The sequence below is a fragment of the Emydura macquarii genome, unplaced genomic scaffold, assembly GCF_026122565.2.
Source record: "Emydura macquarii macquarii isolate MOO-44397 ecotype Brisbane River unplaced genomic scaffold, CSIRO-AGI_Emac_v2 contig_1644, whole genome shotgun sequence".
Lineage (NCBI taxonomy): Eukaryota > Metazoa > Chordata > Testudines > Chelidae > Emydura > Emydura macquarii.
Window position 1 is genome coordinate 16,110,150 of NW_027131781.1, and position 15,196 is coordinate 16,125,345.

The 15,196-nt window shown below is 37.4% G+C and overlaps 1 protein-coding gene across 3 annotated transcripts in view; it reads right to left on the reverse strand.

Annotated features, from left to right (window-relative positions):
- Positions 1 to 15,196, reverse strand: part of EFL1 (elongation factor like GTPase 1) — a 130,941-nt gene that overhangs the window by 87,184 nt on the left and 28,561 nt on the right. For all 3 annotated transcript variants that reach the window (XM_067555723.1, XM_067555721.1, XM_067555722.1), the window contains exons 13-15: positions 7,997 to 8,136; positions 6,692 to 6,870; positions 2,489 to 2,624 (exon numbers count right to left, since the gene is read on the reverse strand). In XM_067555723.1, coding sequence (XP_067411824.1) covers positions 2,489 to 2,624; positions 6,692 to 6,870; positions 7,997 to 8,136 — 455 coding nt within the window. The remainder of the gene's footprint in view (positions 1 to 2,488; positions 2,625 to 6,691; positions 6,871 to 7,996; positions 8,137 to 15,196) is intronic.

Genomic DNA, 15,196 nt, shown 5'->3' on the forward strand with positions numbered 1-15,196 from the left:
ACAGAATTTTACAATCTGGAATTTATAAACCACACTCTTAAGTATCATAGAGGTATTTTTTATAAAGTGGTTTCTATTTTTCTTTAAGCCATCTATTACAATATGACTTTTGATATTTTACTGAAGCTGGTTAACACAAGAGCTACAAAGTAATGAAAAGTTAGTTGAACATAACAGTTTAAACATGCAAGTGCTCTTACATGAAAATTGACAACTTTGTTCTAAAAATACAGCCCTTTAGTAATATATACAGATAAAAGACCATACCAAATTACTATTATATTCACAATATGCAACCTATTTTTACATTTCAGATTAATCAATTTATAGATTAAAAACCTAAATTTTATTATAATACATGCATATTTTGAAGAAAACTATAAATACAATAAGTGATGGCCACATAACACCACCTTATACCGAAAACCCACCAACCACTATACGTACCTACATGCCTCCTGCTCCCACCCAGGACACACCACACAATCCATTGTCTACAGCCAAGGCCTAAGATACAACTGCATTTGCTCCAATCCCTTAGACAGAGACAAACACTTACAGGATCTCTATCAAGCATTCTTAAAACTACAGTACTCACCTAGGGAGGTAAAGAAACAGATTGACAGAGCCAGATGGGTACCCAGAAGTCACCTACTACAGGACAGACCCAACAAGGAAAACAAAAGAACGCCACTGGCCATCACTTACAGCCCCCAGATAAAACCTCTCCAACACATCATCAAGGATCTACAACCTATCCTAGAAGACGATCCCTCTCTCTCACAAACCCTGGGAGGCAGGCCAGTCCTCACTTATAGACAGCCCCCAACCTGAAGCAAATACTCACAAGCAACTGTACACCATACAATTGAAATACTAACCCAGGAACTTATCCTTGCAACAAACCCCGTTGCCAACTCTGCCCACATATCTATTCAAGTAACACCATCACAGGTCCTAACCACATCAGTCACACCATCAGGAGCTCATTCACCTGCACATCTACTAATGTGATATACGCTATAACGTGCCAACAATGCCCCTCTGCCATGTACATTAGCCAAACCGGACTGTCTCTACGCAAAAGAATAAATGGACACAAATCAGACATCAGGAATAGTAACATTCAAAAACCAGTAGGACAGCACTTTAATCTCCCTAGACACTCAGTAGCAGACATGAAAGTTGTCATAATTCAACAAAAAAAACTTTAAAAATAAACTCCAGCATGAAACTGAAGAGCTGGAACTCATATGCAAACTTGACACTATCAGACTTGGTCTGAAGAGAGACTGGGAGTGGCTAGCCCACTACAAAAAATAATGTTCCCTCTTTTGACATTCACACCTTTTCATCAACTGTTGTGAACGGTCTCATTCACCCTGATTGTACTAACCTCATTAACACTCGCCCTCTTCACTGTGATGTAATTCACCCATCCTTGCATTTGTACCTACCAAACTGAAGTTTCCACTTCATGCATCCGATGAAGTGGGTTTCTGTCCACGAAAGCTTATGCCCAAATACATTTGTTAGTCTTTAAGGTGCCACAGAACTCTTGCTGTTTTTATAAATACAATGTCAAATTAAGGCATGGGTCATTTTTAAGTTGATATCTGCTGAACTATTAAAGCTATTTTTGTGATAAAAAGATAATTAATAAAAGAAATAAGTAGCAGGAAATGGTCAGTAAGTGAAGCTCCAAAGCAAAACATTCAGTATTCAATGTTCAGTATAAAGCAAAACAAGAGGATTAGGGCAATTTATTTATCGTCCAAAGAAGTAAGTGTGTGGGGAAAGAAAGTGTGAGAACTTGTCATAGGCATAAGTATATTTCTTAGCAATCACTGGTCTGAAGTGAAGATTTGGAAAAGTTTATTGCTTGTGAAAGAATCTGTACTGCTCTAAAGTATTTCTGGTCTTGGAAAGTTAAGAGACAAGCAACCTTAAAATCACAATTATTTACAAATACCATTTTGATTACCTACTCTCCTAGTCCCTCAAAAAAGTCAAGGGTCTCTTGATGTTACCAAACCACAACACAAATAGCTAATAAAAATAAAATTTATCCACACCACAAAAAAAATGGGATTACAAATTTTCCACTGTTGGTAAAGCATTTCTAATCCTGGCAGTTCACAAAACACTGGACCCCAAAATTGCCATTAGTCCCTCCTGCTAGTGACGCTTTCCTAGCAGTGATCCAGGACTGAATATAAACAGGGACTCAGACCTGTTTAACTTTAAATCCCTGATTCTCCCACCCATGTATTTTCCCTCTTCCGAATTCAAGGCTCACAAATATTCCAGTTAAAATGGCCTAGTCCTTTTTGATCTTCAATTCACTTAAGTCATGAAGTTCAAAGGTTTAAACTGATATTTATTTCTTATGGACTTTAATCACATTTGAAGGATTTCCACATCTTTTATACATTGAATGACCCCAAGACTCAAGGCTCTAAGAACCAAACCATTAACACAGTCCTACCTAGAACATTGCCTGAAGGCACTTCTTCTAGATCCTCCAGTTCTCTTCCCATCAGCAAATAGAGATTCTCTAATATACAGCAAGCCATGTGAGGTATTGATGGTATATCATCTGCAGCAGAACAACCTGAAGGTAACTAGGCACAGAGAAAAATAATCAGTGTTAGATATTTATCTCTATTAATTTGTTTCTGAAATGACTCAAACTCCAGAACTGAAAAAATGCATACCTAAAGCATTATTAGTTTAACAAAGGTAGCTGTCAGAAGAAATTCTGACAAAATAATTTTATTTACACTCATTTCTAAATCAAACTTGTGGGGAAACAGGATTCATACACAGAAATCATGAAAAATTACTGTTAAAAAGACATTAGCAAGAGTATAATGTAATTTGTTACTATTGTTAATTTTTACAGGGCATATTTATCTCAGATAATTTTTTATTTTAAGTGTAAAGCAAATATTTTCATAAGTAATAAATTAGCTTTTATGTACACAGTCCCAAAATACCGAAAGCCAAAATTTAACAATTCATTAACTATCATTTCCCCCCAAAGGAAAAAACTTCCTTCCTGATCATTTTCTTGAGATCTTCTAATCGTCTAGATATTGGGGTTCTCCTAGTTAGCAGTAGAGACAGTATTCAAACTATTTTGTCAATGCTAATCCTGCATATCTGTAACAAGGTTGTTGGCTCAACACAGTCAGCGGAAACCTCAAAAACAGTAAAAAAAAACAAAACAAAAAAAAACCCACCTTTACAGCAACATACTTGAAACATGTGCCTTCAAACAAGATATTAGAATATAAGTAAATAGAGGTCTGAGAGTGATGGAGTCTGGACTGGAACAGAAGATCTTGAAGAAGAAAGTTACCAGACAGGAAAAGTTTCACTTTTTCTCTTCAATCTTCTGTGTCAGTCCAGACAGTATTTATGAAATAGAAGGGAAGGACTAATGTTAACAATGCATTGCAAGATGTTCCATCTGAATGCCATGTCCACAGAGGCCAAATTTTCAAGTGACCTCTGATTTTGGATGTCTAATTTCAGACAGTAAAACCTATTTTTTGTAAGTGCAGAGCACTACCAATTCCAACTTTAATTAAAGTCAGTATGAGTTTCAAAAGCTCAGCACTTCTGCAAATTAGGCCATAGCTGTCTAGAGTTGGACAACCAAAATTAGCTGCCACTTTTGAAAATTCAGGCCTAATTCTATAATGCATTAAAGCATGAAGTGAAGCCCAAGAAGTTATATTAAATATCAAAAGAGATGTGTCCACTTTCTTTGTTCTAGAAAATAACATTGATCTAGTAGACTGATCTCAAAGATTTTAGCATGTCCTTTCCACTAATTCAGTAAGCCTCTCAGAGGAACTGTTTTATCCAATTACATAAAATGGACTTGGCAGAGTCCTTGTGCAGAATGAATATACTTTCTGACATTTACAGTCTTGAACCTTCCTGAGATTAACTGTGCTCTAGTAACGTCTGACCAATGCAATCTGCCTTCCTAAGTGTTACTCAGATCAAGACAAAATAGGGTAAAAGGCCTTGTCATGCCTGAAATACAAGGAATTGACTTTTGGTCAGAATGTGGAAAAATCCCAGTAAAAAATATGGTTGAAGCACAGGAAATAAAGTTCACTAACTTGTCTAGCTGAGCAGACATCTATTAGAAACAAAACTCTTCACAAATCAACTGGGCTCTCTTCCAGAGTTTCAAAGCCTCTCTGAATGCTTTCTAAGGAACATGTCAGCATGCTCCCTGCTAGGAGATGGGGAAGTGCTAATGAGCAAACAGGGTGGAGGGTGAGAGGAAATGAAGCACAGCTTGGCTTTGAAAGGTCGAGAGCTAGAAGGAATGAAAGAAAGAATGCAAGTGTGGGAGACTCATCTAGTTTCCTCCCAATGAGCATCTGTACCACTACACTTATGAGCATCTGCATCACAGCACTGACGACCTGAAAACCATTGACACTTCCCTCAAAAGCAGCTCAGTCACTCAGACTGAGCATATCATGGGGTACCAAACCCAAAAAGGTTGTGACAGGTGGAGGAACAGAACAGGGAAAAATTCTTATTTCTTTGGTCTTCTGTATCAGCTGATCATGATACTGTGTTCTCCACTCACTACAAGTTGAGACAACTGCTTTCTGCAAGCTGTCATATGAAGGGGGATGACATCTGCAAATAGGTTTTAGTACTGTCACCATCTTCAGGAAGGGAATATGAAGTTACATAGAAGATTGAAGAAATGTTTATATGCACACACAAAGGTAATAATTATGTTAATTACATGTTTACTTTCACAATAGGGGACAGAAACATAGGATGAAAGAGTGAGATTCAAGAAAAAAATGTAACTGACCAAATACAGGTAAACAACTAAAACAACTAAATTCCAGATGTTTGGCCAAAATTGAGGATAATGTGATCCTCTGAAAAGATACTATAGATGTTTCTGAAAAAGCAACAATAAAAACAATTTAGCATAATTTAACAGAAAGAGGAATTTAGAAACATCACAGTAACCTTCATAATACCTACTTAGTATAAGCACTCACTTAAAATCTCCTGCTACAGCATCAAAAATATCCCCCAACAGATGCTGGCTATTACAGAGTATTTTTTATTTATTTATTCTTTATTCAAAACTTAGGCCAGTTCTTCTGTCTGTGCCTGTGTGTCACAATCCAATTATAAAATATGAATTTGCACACCAATATATTGGTTCTAGCAATTTACTGAAGCTAACTGTAAAAAAAGAAAAAGATATTTTAAGTTAATTCTGTGTATGTGCAAGTGTGTGTTCAGATAGTGCCTGTGTGTATTCTGTATGATCACATCTACATCAAATTCTATTTTTACCTTTCCAAAATTCAAATTAAATTCAACTAAAATGTATTGAATTTATGCATTTATCAGAAAGCATAGAACTATATGCAACTGAACACCCTTCAAATTAAACCAAGATACTTTATATGCATTAAGTTTAAGTTAGTTATCTGTCCCTTCCTCCTCATAAAGGTGACCTGCCAAAAAAAAAAAAATTGGACTTCAGCTCTGTCTTTATAAAGAAGCAGAGAAAGGTCAGAATATTCACCTTCCACACACAATTTTTTTCTTTCTGATTATATATTATATTAGAAATTCAGGTTCTGTCTAGCTTGGAAGACTCTGAAATGACTGCAGAATTGGTGAACTGATGACCTCACCAGAGTCAAAAGAATGGAAGTTGAATAATTGAGAAGGAAAGGAATTCTTAGTCAGAGCAAAACTAGACATGAAGAGAACTGAATTGTCTGATAATCCTAAAGGTAAAAAAACACAGAAAATGAAAACTTTACATGAAAACTTTCAGGCCTTCTTTATCATTATGAAGCAACTAAAAAGGACACAAGCCCAAATTCTTTTAAATCATTTGCAGGTCATCTTTAAGGTACCCCATTGGCTCAGTTCTAACATTTGGAAAAAGTGAACTGTTATAGTCATCAAACTAAAGTTTATCATCGGACTTCTTCCAGTAAGATCCATTATGAATTGATCAGCTCAAAAAAAAAAAAAAAATCACACAGCTGTTGCTCTTTGTGGAATAACTACATAAGCCCTACCCTAGAGCATAGGCTGTGTCTCCCATTTAAGAACAAGGACCCAATCACATACCCATTAAAGTTAAAAAGTTAAAAAGTTAAAAAAGTTAAAAAGTTAAAGTTAAAAAATCCTGATTTAAAAGCCTCCAAAACATAAGTGATAGCAATAAGGTGGCAGCTAGACAACATACAACAATATTTAGATACAAGCCAATTGACTAAAATAATCACATGGGGTATTACAAGTTACATGAAAAATAGTTAATGTAACTAACACACACGATACACAGATTTTATATGCACTCTTAAAAACAGGATACAGGACATACAAAACCACCAATACTTACTTTATTAAATTTCCACTGAAACTGAACTGAGAGCAAATCTGAAACCGCTCATTTTACAATCTATGATTAGGCACACAATACTTGATTTTTTTCTAATAAAAAAGTCTAAGTAAAATTTTGGTAATTAGTTTCCTAAATCACTTAGATATTTCTGAAAAAGTTATCCAAAATTTTAATTGATGAACAGCATCTGAAAAGCTGTTTAAGTTATCAATGTTGTGAAACAATCCCAAACTATTTTAATATTTTTCTATCACCTCTTACCTTGTTCAAAGATTCAGCAGGATCGTATTTTGGTCCCAGCACGAATATCTTTTGCCCTCTTCGCACCACGCCACTAAACACTCTAGCAAAAGCAATGAAAGACTCTTTGTTGTCTGTTTCCTGTTTCACAGTTTTTAGGGTCATGCTCTCAGTTTGACTAGTGAACTCCTGCTCATCACCTAATCAAAATTAAAGAATAACAAAGTATAAAAACAGTTTCTGTAGCATTGAGAAAAAACAATGAATCACAGTGTTGAATCACTTGTGAAAAAACATTAGGAGAAAGCAAGGAACTTCTGTAATGACTCAAGATTCAAGCCTTATCTACACAGTTTTTGTACTGGTATAACTATTTTGGCTAGGGGCAAGATTTTTGCACCAAAACAGTTTTAGCAGCAGAACCACTATGGTGGACGGGGTTTTATTAGTATGAAGGTGCCTTACACTGACATAGCTTATTTTCCTTCCCACACAAGAACAGCTTTGCAGGTATGAAGCACCTTTATATTGACATAACTGTGTTCACGCCACAGGGATTGTACTGCTGTAACTATGCTGGGAGATAAGGCATACAATGTGTGTGTAGAAGAGCCCTCAGGTAAAGCATTATCTAAGAATCACAGGTCAAATGTACCTATCAGATGTTCTTTTAAATAGACAAATCAAATGCTTTTAAAAGGTGAAGGAGGATGGTGGAGACAGTCTATAAGTAACACTACTACCAATAGTAATTAACCTTTTCACTTATTTAAATGTCCAGGTTACCTATAATTATGCACACAACAGATTATTTACATATAACCACAGGCAAGTTAAAGAGAATAGTAATACTGATTGACTAATATGATTGGCTATTTGCTCCAACCCCTCCTCTCCTTCTTTCACCCTCTCTCCACCTGACCTCCAGTCTCCCCTCCTTCCTTCTCTCCCTATTCATCCCTGCCCTATCCCCCTTACCCACCTTCCTTGTCTTTCCATCTAGCTAATCCCACTTCACTAAACCACACTTAGACCATTTAAATAACCAAACAAAAATGTCTGGCACTAATATGGTTTCTGCAAACCATCACTCTGTGTGTTTGATCCCTTTGTCTGTCTTGTCTATTTAGATTGTAAACTCTTCGGGGAGGCACTCTTTCGTACTCTATGTTTGTACAGTACATGCATAGCATAATGAGGTCTCATTCTCAGTTGGCCCCTAAACACTAATGTAATAAAAGCAAAGTATTTCCTCATGAGAAAAATGGATGAAAAAATACTATCCTAATAATTACTTATTACTAATAATTACTTAATTTGTCTCACCAGTCTTCACTGTCAGTTCAGTTTCATTTCCAGAAAGGGCCTGTTCTGGTAGCTCTTGCATTTGACTGGCTATCAATTTTTCTGCATGTCTTCGTCTTGCAAGCTCACGTCTTTGAGCAATTTCTTCTTGAGTTAAAGGCCTATATACCATTTAAAATCATTAACATTTGAATAGATCATTCATTTTCCAATAAATACAAAGTAAATGCAATAGTATGTTGAAACACGCGAAACTGATCTTAAATTTCCAAAAAATTTTCAAGGTATGTTAATGAAGTATTTCCAGAAATTTTTATGGCAATAATAAAATATCCCATTCCTTTAATACATCCAGGAGGAATCTATTTTCCTACATTTCTGCTGATACTTGTAGTGTTAAAATAAACCCATCATATGTGTAATTGGTCTGAGAATTATCACTGCTTAGGTGAATGATTACTTGATGATAACTAGGATCATAAGCTACAGTTATAGCCAAGAATAAAATGGAATAAGTGTGCAGTTTAGAAATATTTATACCAAACTACTTTGAACAAATTGCAAGAAAAATTATTTTCTAACTATCAGTAAACACAGTCATTTTAGATTACTTGTACTATTTTGGTCATTCATCTAAGCCAAGACTGGAAGCTACCCAGAGTGGAGAAAAGGATTTGCTTGGTTTACCTGCCCTCTAAGATGGTAAAAATCTACCCTAAATAGCATGTGAAACCATTTACTTTAAGGAGCTGAACAGGAAACAGTGAAGGAACAGCTTAAAAAGAAATTCTTAAACACACTGAGTGAAATCCTCGCTCCACTAAAGTCAATGCCAGTTTTGCCATTGACATCAATGGGACTAGGATTTTACTTCCTGTGTTTACATATCCTTCATATACCAATTCACTGGATATTTCCACCTAACATTAATCCCTATCCAAAAAACCTGCCATCTCATATGTCTTGCGGAGCAAAGGAATTACACTTAAACAGCCAAAGGGAATTTTAGTATTCTGGTACTACTTCTCATTAGTCCACAGTCCCCCTTTCTTTAAAAAAACTATATTACAAACAAAAAACAAATATACTAAGTCACAAGCAGAATGACTAGAAAAAAAGCTAGGTTTAAAGAACTTAACCACAAGGTTAGCTAGCTCTGAGGGAACCTGATCTTTTATCATTTCTATTTTCCTTAGCAGCATAACTTCCTTTCAAAAGGTCATAAAGGTAGAATTGTTTCTAAATACAATTATACAATTTTTCTCGGACGTTTTCACTGCATGTCAATGGCTTATTTTAAATTTACTTTTAAAACGTTTATTACAATTATCTGTGCTCTTTTCCAAATCTGCCTTAAATAAAGCCTGTGATATGAGGCATTCAGATATGTGGAGCCATATAAACAGAAACATTTTGGACTCTTATTTTCAGTCCAACCACATTCACTGTCAGAATACCTTCCATTAGCTTCCTATTTGTGATGGCTCATTGTTGAGCGAGCTGCACCTGTGATCTTTTCTGTGGGCATTGTTTCCAAGTGATAGGTCTCTGCCTGAACTCCTTCCAGAATGGAACTCTGCAGTTCACCAGGCTACAACCACCCCTATTCTCATTGTACCACCCGCTACAGTGCTTTAGTCTCTCGAGGGCACCTGGGCCTCAGATGACAGATTTTGCTACCTTTACCTCTTTCAGGATAAAACCCACAGTTCTACCAGTCTCCAAATGGATCCTGGGATGGCAGTACCCGTTTCCAACTGTGTTAACAAGGCTAGCCCAACTGTAGCTGATAACTGCAGACACTTCTCTCCAGGAGTATGTGACCAATGGCTTATTAAAGCGACTCAGAGCGTCTCCTTCCAAAAAGAGGTATTGCTCATTTGCTCAGACGTCCACGGACAGCAGAGAAAAGGGTGAAGACGCAAAAAGAACTTCATGTCTGGGCCCACTCAAAAGTCATCATCTCTCTCAAAACTTAGGTGAGCACAGCTACCTCACACTTTGTTGTCCCCCTGATGACAGTTGTCTTCGCAACCAAACATACACTTTAACAGATACTCACAACTTCAGCTATATTTTAAATATTTTTGCTTATATCTCAACTCAACTGGATATATACACAAAAAAATTGGTTTGACCTCAGAGCAAGATTACACCTTCATTAGCACCATACTGGAGCAGAACTTTATTACAGATTCCAAGAGAAGAATGAAATGTATTAGGTAACTAACACTACTCCCTCAAGCATCTGGTTATCTTTGGAGGTCTTCCAAAAGTACTGCCTAAGGTCAACAATGCTTAGTTTATGAGAGGTCATCAGATTACAGAGATGATGGGCACTACAAATTCAGTATTCCACCTCAAGAATTAAGTAGTAATCTCAATTCATTAAACAATTTCCATCACTGCTTATGTGATGTATTGTCAAGTGCATAACAGTGCAGAACTGAACGGGCTCCATTCCTCTCAGGCAATGGCATGCGTGTGGCAGAAAGGGTTTGAAAAAATGGTGTGAAAAGGAGATCGTCTGTTTGTGTTGGACTGGGGCAAGCGGGGACGGGGGGGAATACGTTGCATCATGGGAGGATGACAACCTTCCCAAAAGCCTCCGCAGCTAGTTGCACTGTGGGATAGCTACCCACGGTGCACTGCTTTGCTTGTCGACCCAAGCATGGTTAGTGGGGACACAATTCCCCAACACAATGAGTGTGGTGTGATCACACTCCTCCGACTTCTAAAATTCGGCAGGTGAAAGTCAATTTAAAATAAATTAACTTCACTCCACAGTGCAGACATACCCAAAATGATGTGGTTCCTATAAAAAACTGTCATTTTCCACTGCTGGATTTTCCTATATAAAGTTTAATTGCCATGCTTTGTCTATCATCCTGAATAATATCCTAAATAGGCACAGCATTAACTAAGCAAAGAAACATAAGCACGACTGATCAAAGAACATTTCTTCTGAACTAAAATTCCTATACAAGGTTATTATAAAGTATTAAAAATGGACAGAGATTCAAGTCCATTTGTAAACATATCGCACATTTTATTCAGAACTCTTTAATGGCCTTAGCACAGAGTGAAAATCACAATATGCAGATATTTATCAGCATAGTTCTATTTTTAAGTTTATGCAGAATGTCATGGGAAGAGGATTTAAACAGTTAAATGTTCATAGTGAGAATACAGTGTTTTCAAATATACGTAAAGAAAAGTCAGTTTGTCTGAAAGGATGAAAACAAAAACAGAAAGATGGTAAAGTAGAAGAAAACAAATCACAGTTTGCTGTTTCATTCCTTTCCCTTCGTCTTATTTTGTTTTCATCACTATTTTTCTAGTTAGTTTAAAAAGCAATGGTCCAACCAGTACTCAAGAAACAAATCACTTGACACTGGTCTGCTTGCTAGTTTTTCCCAGTATCGCATGTTCCTTTTTTAAAATAAACTGACCAAGAAGTCAGAAAAAGAGTCTCCAACATCATCTACCAGCATCCTGAATTCCTCTAAGGTCAAGCTTCAGGCTATGGAACACAGAGCACTTACCACACTCCTCAAGTAGACAGTCTTTCAGTCTAATGCATAACAGACCTCTTCAGTTCATTAAGATAGACAGACTCCTTTTCAATTCAATTATGGTAAGTTTAAGAAAAAAATATTTGTTGTGAACAAAAACAAAATTTTCAGATCAATATGAATGCTACAAATAGAAGAAGGGAGGATGGCTCTATTTTTTCTAATTAATATGTAATAGAAGAACACACAGAGCAAGGCACAATATATTCAACAGCTCTAACGGGGGGCATAATGACAGGTTTGTTGTGTTAGCCAGAGTACAGACAAGTTACAGAAATGTACATGACTTTCTGCAACAGATAAATACTTTCCCTTTGAATAAATGGTTGTAGTATTTTTTACATTGTAACAGTCTTCTCTCAGGGTAACTTCCCCCTAAGATGCAAAGGATTCTCTCTCTCCTGTATAAGAGAAACGTGTATGAGACAGACTGGATACATGACACAGAATAAAATGTTTTTATCTACATGAGTTTGGGATGATGAAACTTTGAGTGAATTATGCAGGTCATGCCAAACAAGTGCCAATAAAATCTTTAAATCACATCACGATAAACTTAAAATCTCTAAATATGATCTAGAATCGCTTTTCAGCACGTGACAATTCGAAAAGTATGGTATCTCAGCATCTTCTAGCAATAGAAGTGCTGTGTGCCCACTGAAAAGTGGGAAATCTACCCTACCAAAGATATAAAGTTGCCACATATAGCTCTGCAAGAGACTGGAGATATCATCTTTTAAACTGTTCAAGATTAAATATTTGCCTCTTTGGAACTCAGGCCAATGTAATTTGTGCGCACGTGTGTGTGTCATTGTGGGAGGGCTATCAATTCCAAATTTGAGGCAGGGGGTGGAGGAGAAGCAAATTTATGGCAGATTTTCATTTTTAAATGGCAGTTTGACACTACTTAAGGGCATGGCATATCTGAATAAATCCCAGGAGAGAAAAAAATCAGATGAGATAGTAATAAGCATGTAGTTTAAATGCAATTTACTACATGTGGGGCCATAAATATACAGTATCTACATGTACACGCACCCACACACAATAAAGAAACATATCCAACAATTTTCTTTTGGATAAATCAATCCTGAGATTTATAGAAAAAGCAGAATTTGTACTTTAAATAATATATAGTTTGATGTAGGACAGCTCTGATTCCAACTGTAAAAGGAAGAACTAGAGGATATCTTGCTTGAGCTGGTTTAAGTTAAAATACATTTAAAACATGGTTAATTATACTCCTGGTCTGACATGAAACCCATTAAGTTTGAGTTATTTAGCCACTAGGTTCAACCTGGATTCTATCCTGGGTTCTCTCAATGTCAATTCCCACATGATTAGTCATTCCAAGTAATATTATTAGACATTACATTAAAAAATAATAGACAAAGTTTATATGTTACAGCCTAATGAAGCAGAACACAACACAAGATGAATGCACATCAGACACTGAATCCTTAAACATCCTAATGATAGTTAATATTTTGATTTTAAGGTCTATGTTCTCCTCAGCTGGCAAAACCAAGAAGAGGTGAAAGCAAATTTGAACAATTACTGGGTCACCCATACAGACATCACCCGACTTTCAACTGTCAAGGAAGAGGGATCTGCAGCTAAATGAAGTAGTGAGGAAAGGAGAACTGCAGCTGCACAGGAAAGACAGAAAGAGGGAACTAGAGCAGGAAAATGAGCCTTAGGTTCTAATTCCAGAAATCACAGAGAATCCTCATGATGCAAAAGCTACACACTGTTCAGCTAGCACAAGTAGCACTGTTCACTGAACTGGATTGTCATGCTGTCACTGACTCCTCCTCTCTGGCTTCTTATTAGCTCCACTAAAAAGAAACCATGAAAAATCTAATGTTGCAATGTGTACAACCAACATCAAGCATTCACTGAATTATCATCAAGCAGGTTTTAGCTTGGAAATCTATCAGATTTTTTGGGCAAAGCAAGCTACCCACTGCTTTGTTTGTTCTCTTGCAGGTGGCTCAGAAGCAATCTACGGACTTCCCACTGCACAGCACTTGTGAAGCGGGGTTGAGAGAAAAATCAACCTCTGCCTCTCCAACATCTGCTTTTTTGATGACTTTTCAGCCTCTTCAGATACTCCTTTCCTCCCCTCTGGACTTCAGTTCTGTGAAAAGCCACTTTCTATGCTAGGATTAAGCCATTGCACCACAGTATTCCAGATAGGTATTTCAAATCGAATAAAACAAAAACTCATGTATTACAAGTTAGTATAGTTATGGTTTTTTAAAATAAATTTGAGATGTACCTTCTAGTAAGGAACTATTAACCTTGTCTGACATATTAATAAAAAATGAGTAAACATTCAATTTAAAAGGATTTATTAGATTACATATGTAGAAATAATAGGTAGTCAGTGGTATTCTTTAGCTTGCAAAAGCACTTATGACTTCCTGAACTTTTCCCTCTGTGACTAGTATTTTCCATGCTTGATCTCAGCCTCAAAAGGGATTTTTTTGTTTGTTTGTTTGTTTGAAGTTTGAGCAACATTGCAATACTAGTTTGCTAAAGAAGTTGCTGGAATGTCTCTGAAGACATAAGCTCTCACATCTTTACAGTTGCCTCTCTAATAAACTCTTTTTTCTCCATAATGTGGGGAAATAGTAGAGGAAGAGTAGGGTGCTGTATTATCTTGTTATATTTTGAAACTTAATTATACAGCATACAGCAGCCAGAATGTGGCACTAAAAGGGAATCTCTGGGTTGCTTAAAGCTGGCATAGCTGGCACCAAACAATCAACTCCCAACACCCAGTTTTATAGAGCATGGGATCAGCATGCTCTGTTTGCTGGCTGTTTCTTGACAACAAAATAACCCTACGGGGCCATTTCTAGCTAAAGTTAGGGCAGTTCTTACTTATGACAGCTTGTAATGGCTCTGAATCTGTTTCCATTCAACTGGAGGATCCACTAGTAGGCCCGAGCAATGTCTTGGTGAGAAATCTAGTCCAGCTTCTGGGAAAGAGGAAGGTGTTGGTATTTCTACTAGAGCATGTCTGACTCTGTCTGAAATATGAGTGACCATTTATAATATTAGGCCTTGTCTACACTCAAAAAATAAAGTCAACATAACATATCACACTGCAGTAATTACTGCAGTGGCTGACTTCTACACTATCCTCCTTGGGTCGGTGGAGTGCGTCCTCAGTGGAGCATTTCCACCGACCTAAGAGGAGCAGTGTGTGGAGCTGAGAGACCGGTCTCTCAGCTCCCTGCCTGGAGCCCCACAGGCTGGCTCCCGGCGAGCTGCCCCCTCACTTCCAGTTCCCCACCAGGAGCCAGCCCCGAGCTTCTCCCATCCCTGTTCCCCACTGGGAGTCAGGGGAAGCAGCCTGGGGCTTCTCACCCCTGGAGAGTGGGTCAAGCCACCCTGTCAATTTCATGGCTGAGACACGGCTGCCCAGCTCCTGGCAGGGAGCAGGTGGAGAAGCCTGGAGGAGGTGGAGGAGAAGGTGGAGAAGCTTCTCCTGTCCTGTGGCTTCTCTCCTCTCCCCTCCGGCCCCCCATCAGGAGCGGGAACTAGCCCTACCACCAACGTAAGAGGATGCAGTGTCTACATTGACACTGCATCGCCCTAGCTAAGTTGACAAAAGGCCTACACCTCGTCAAGGTGG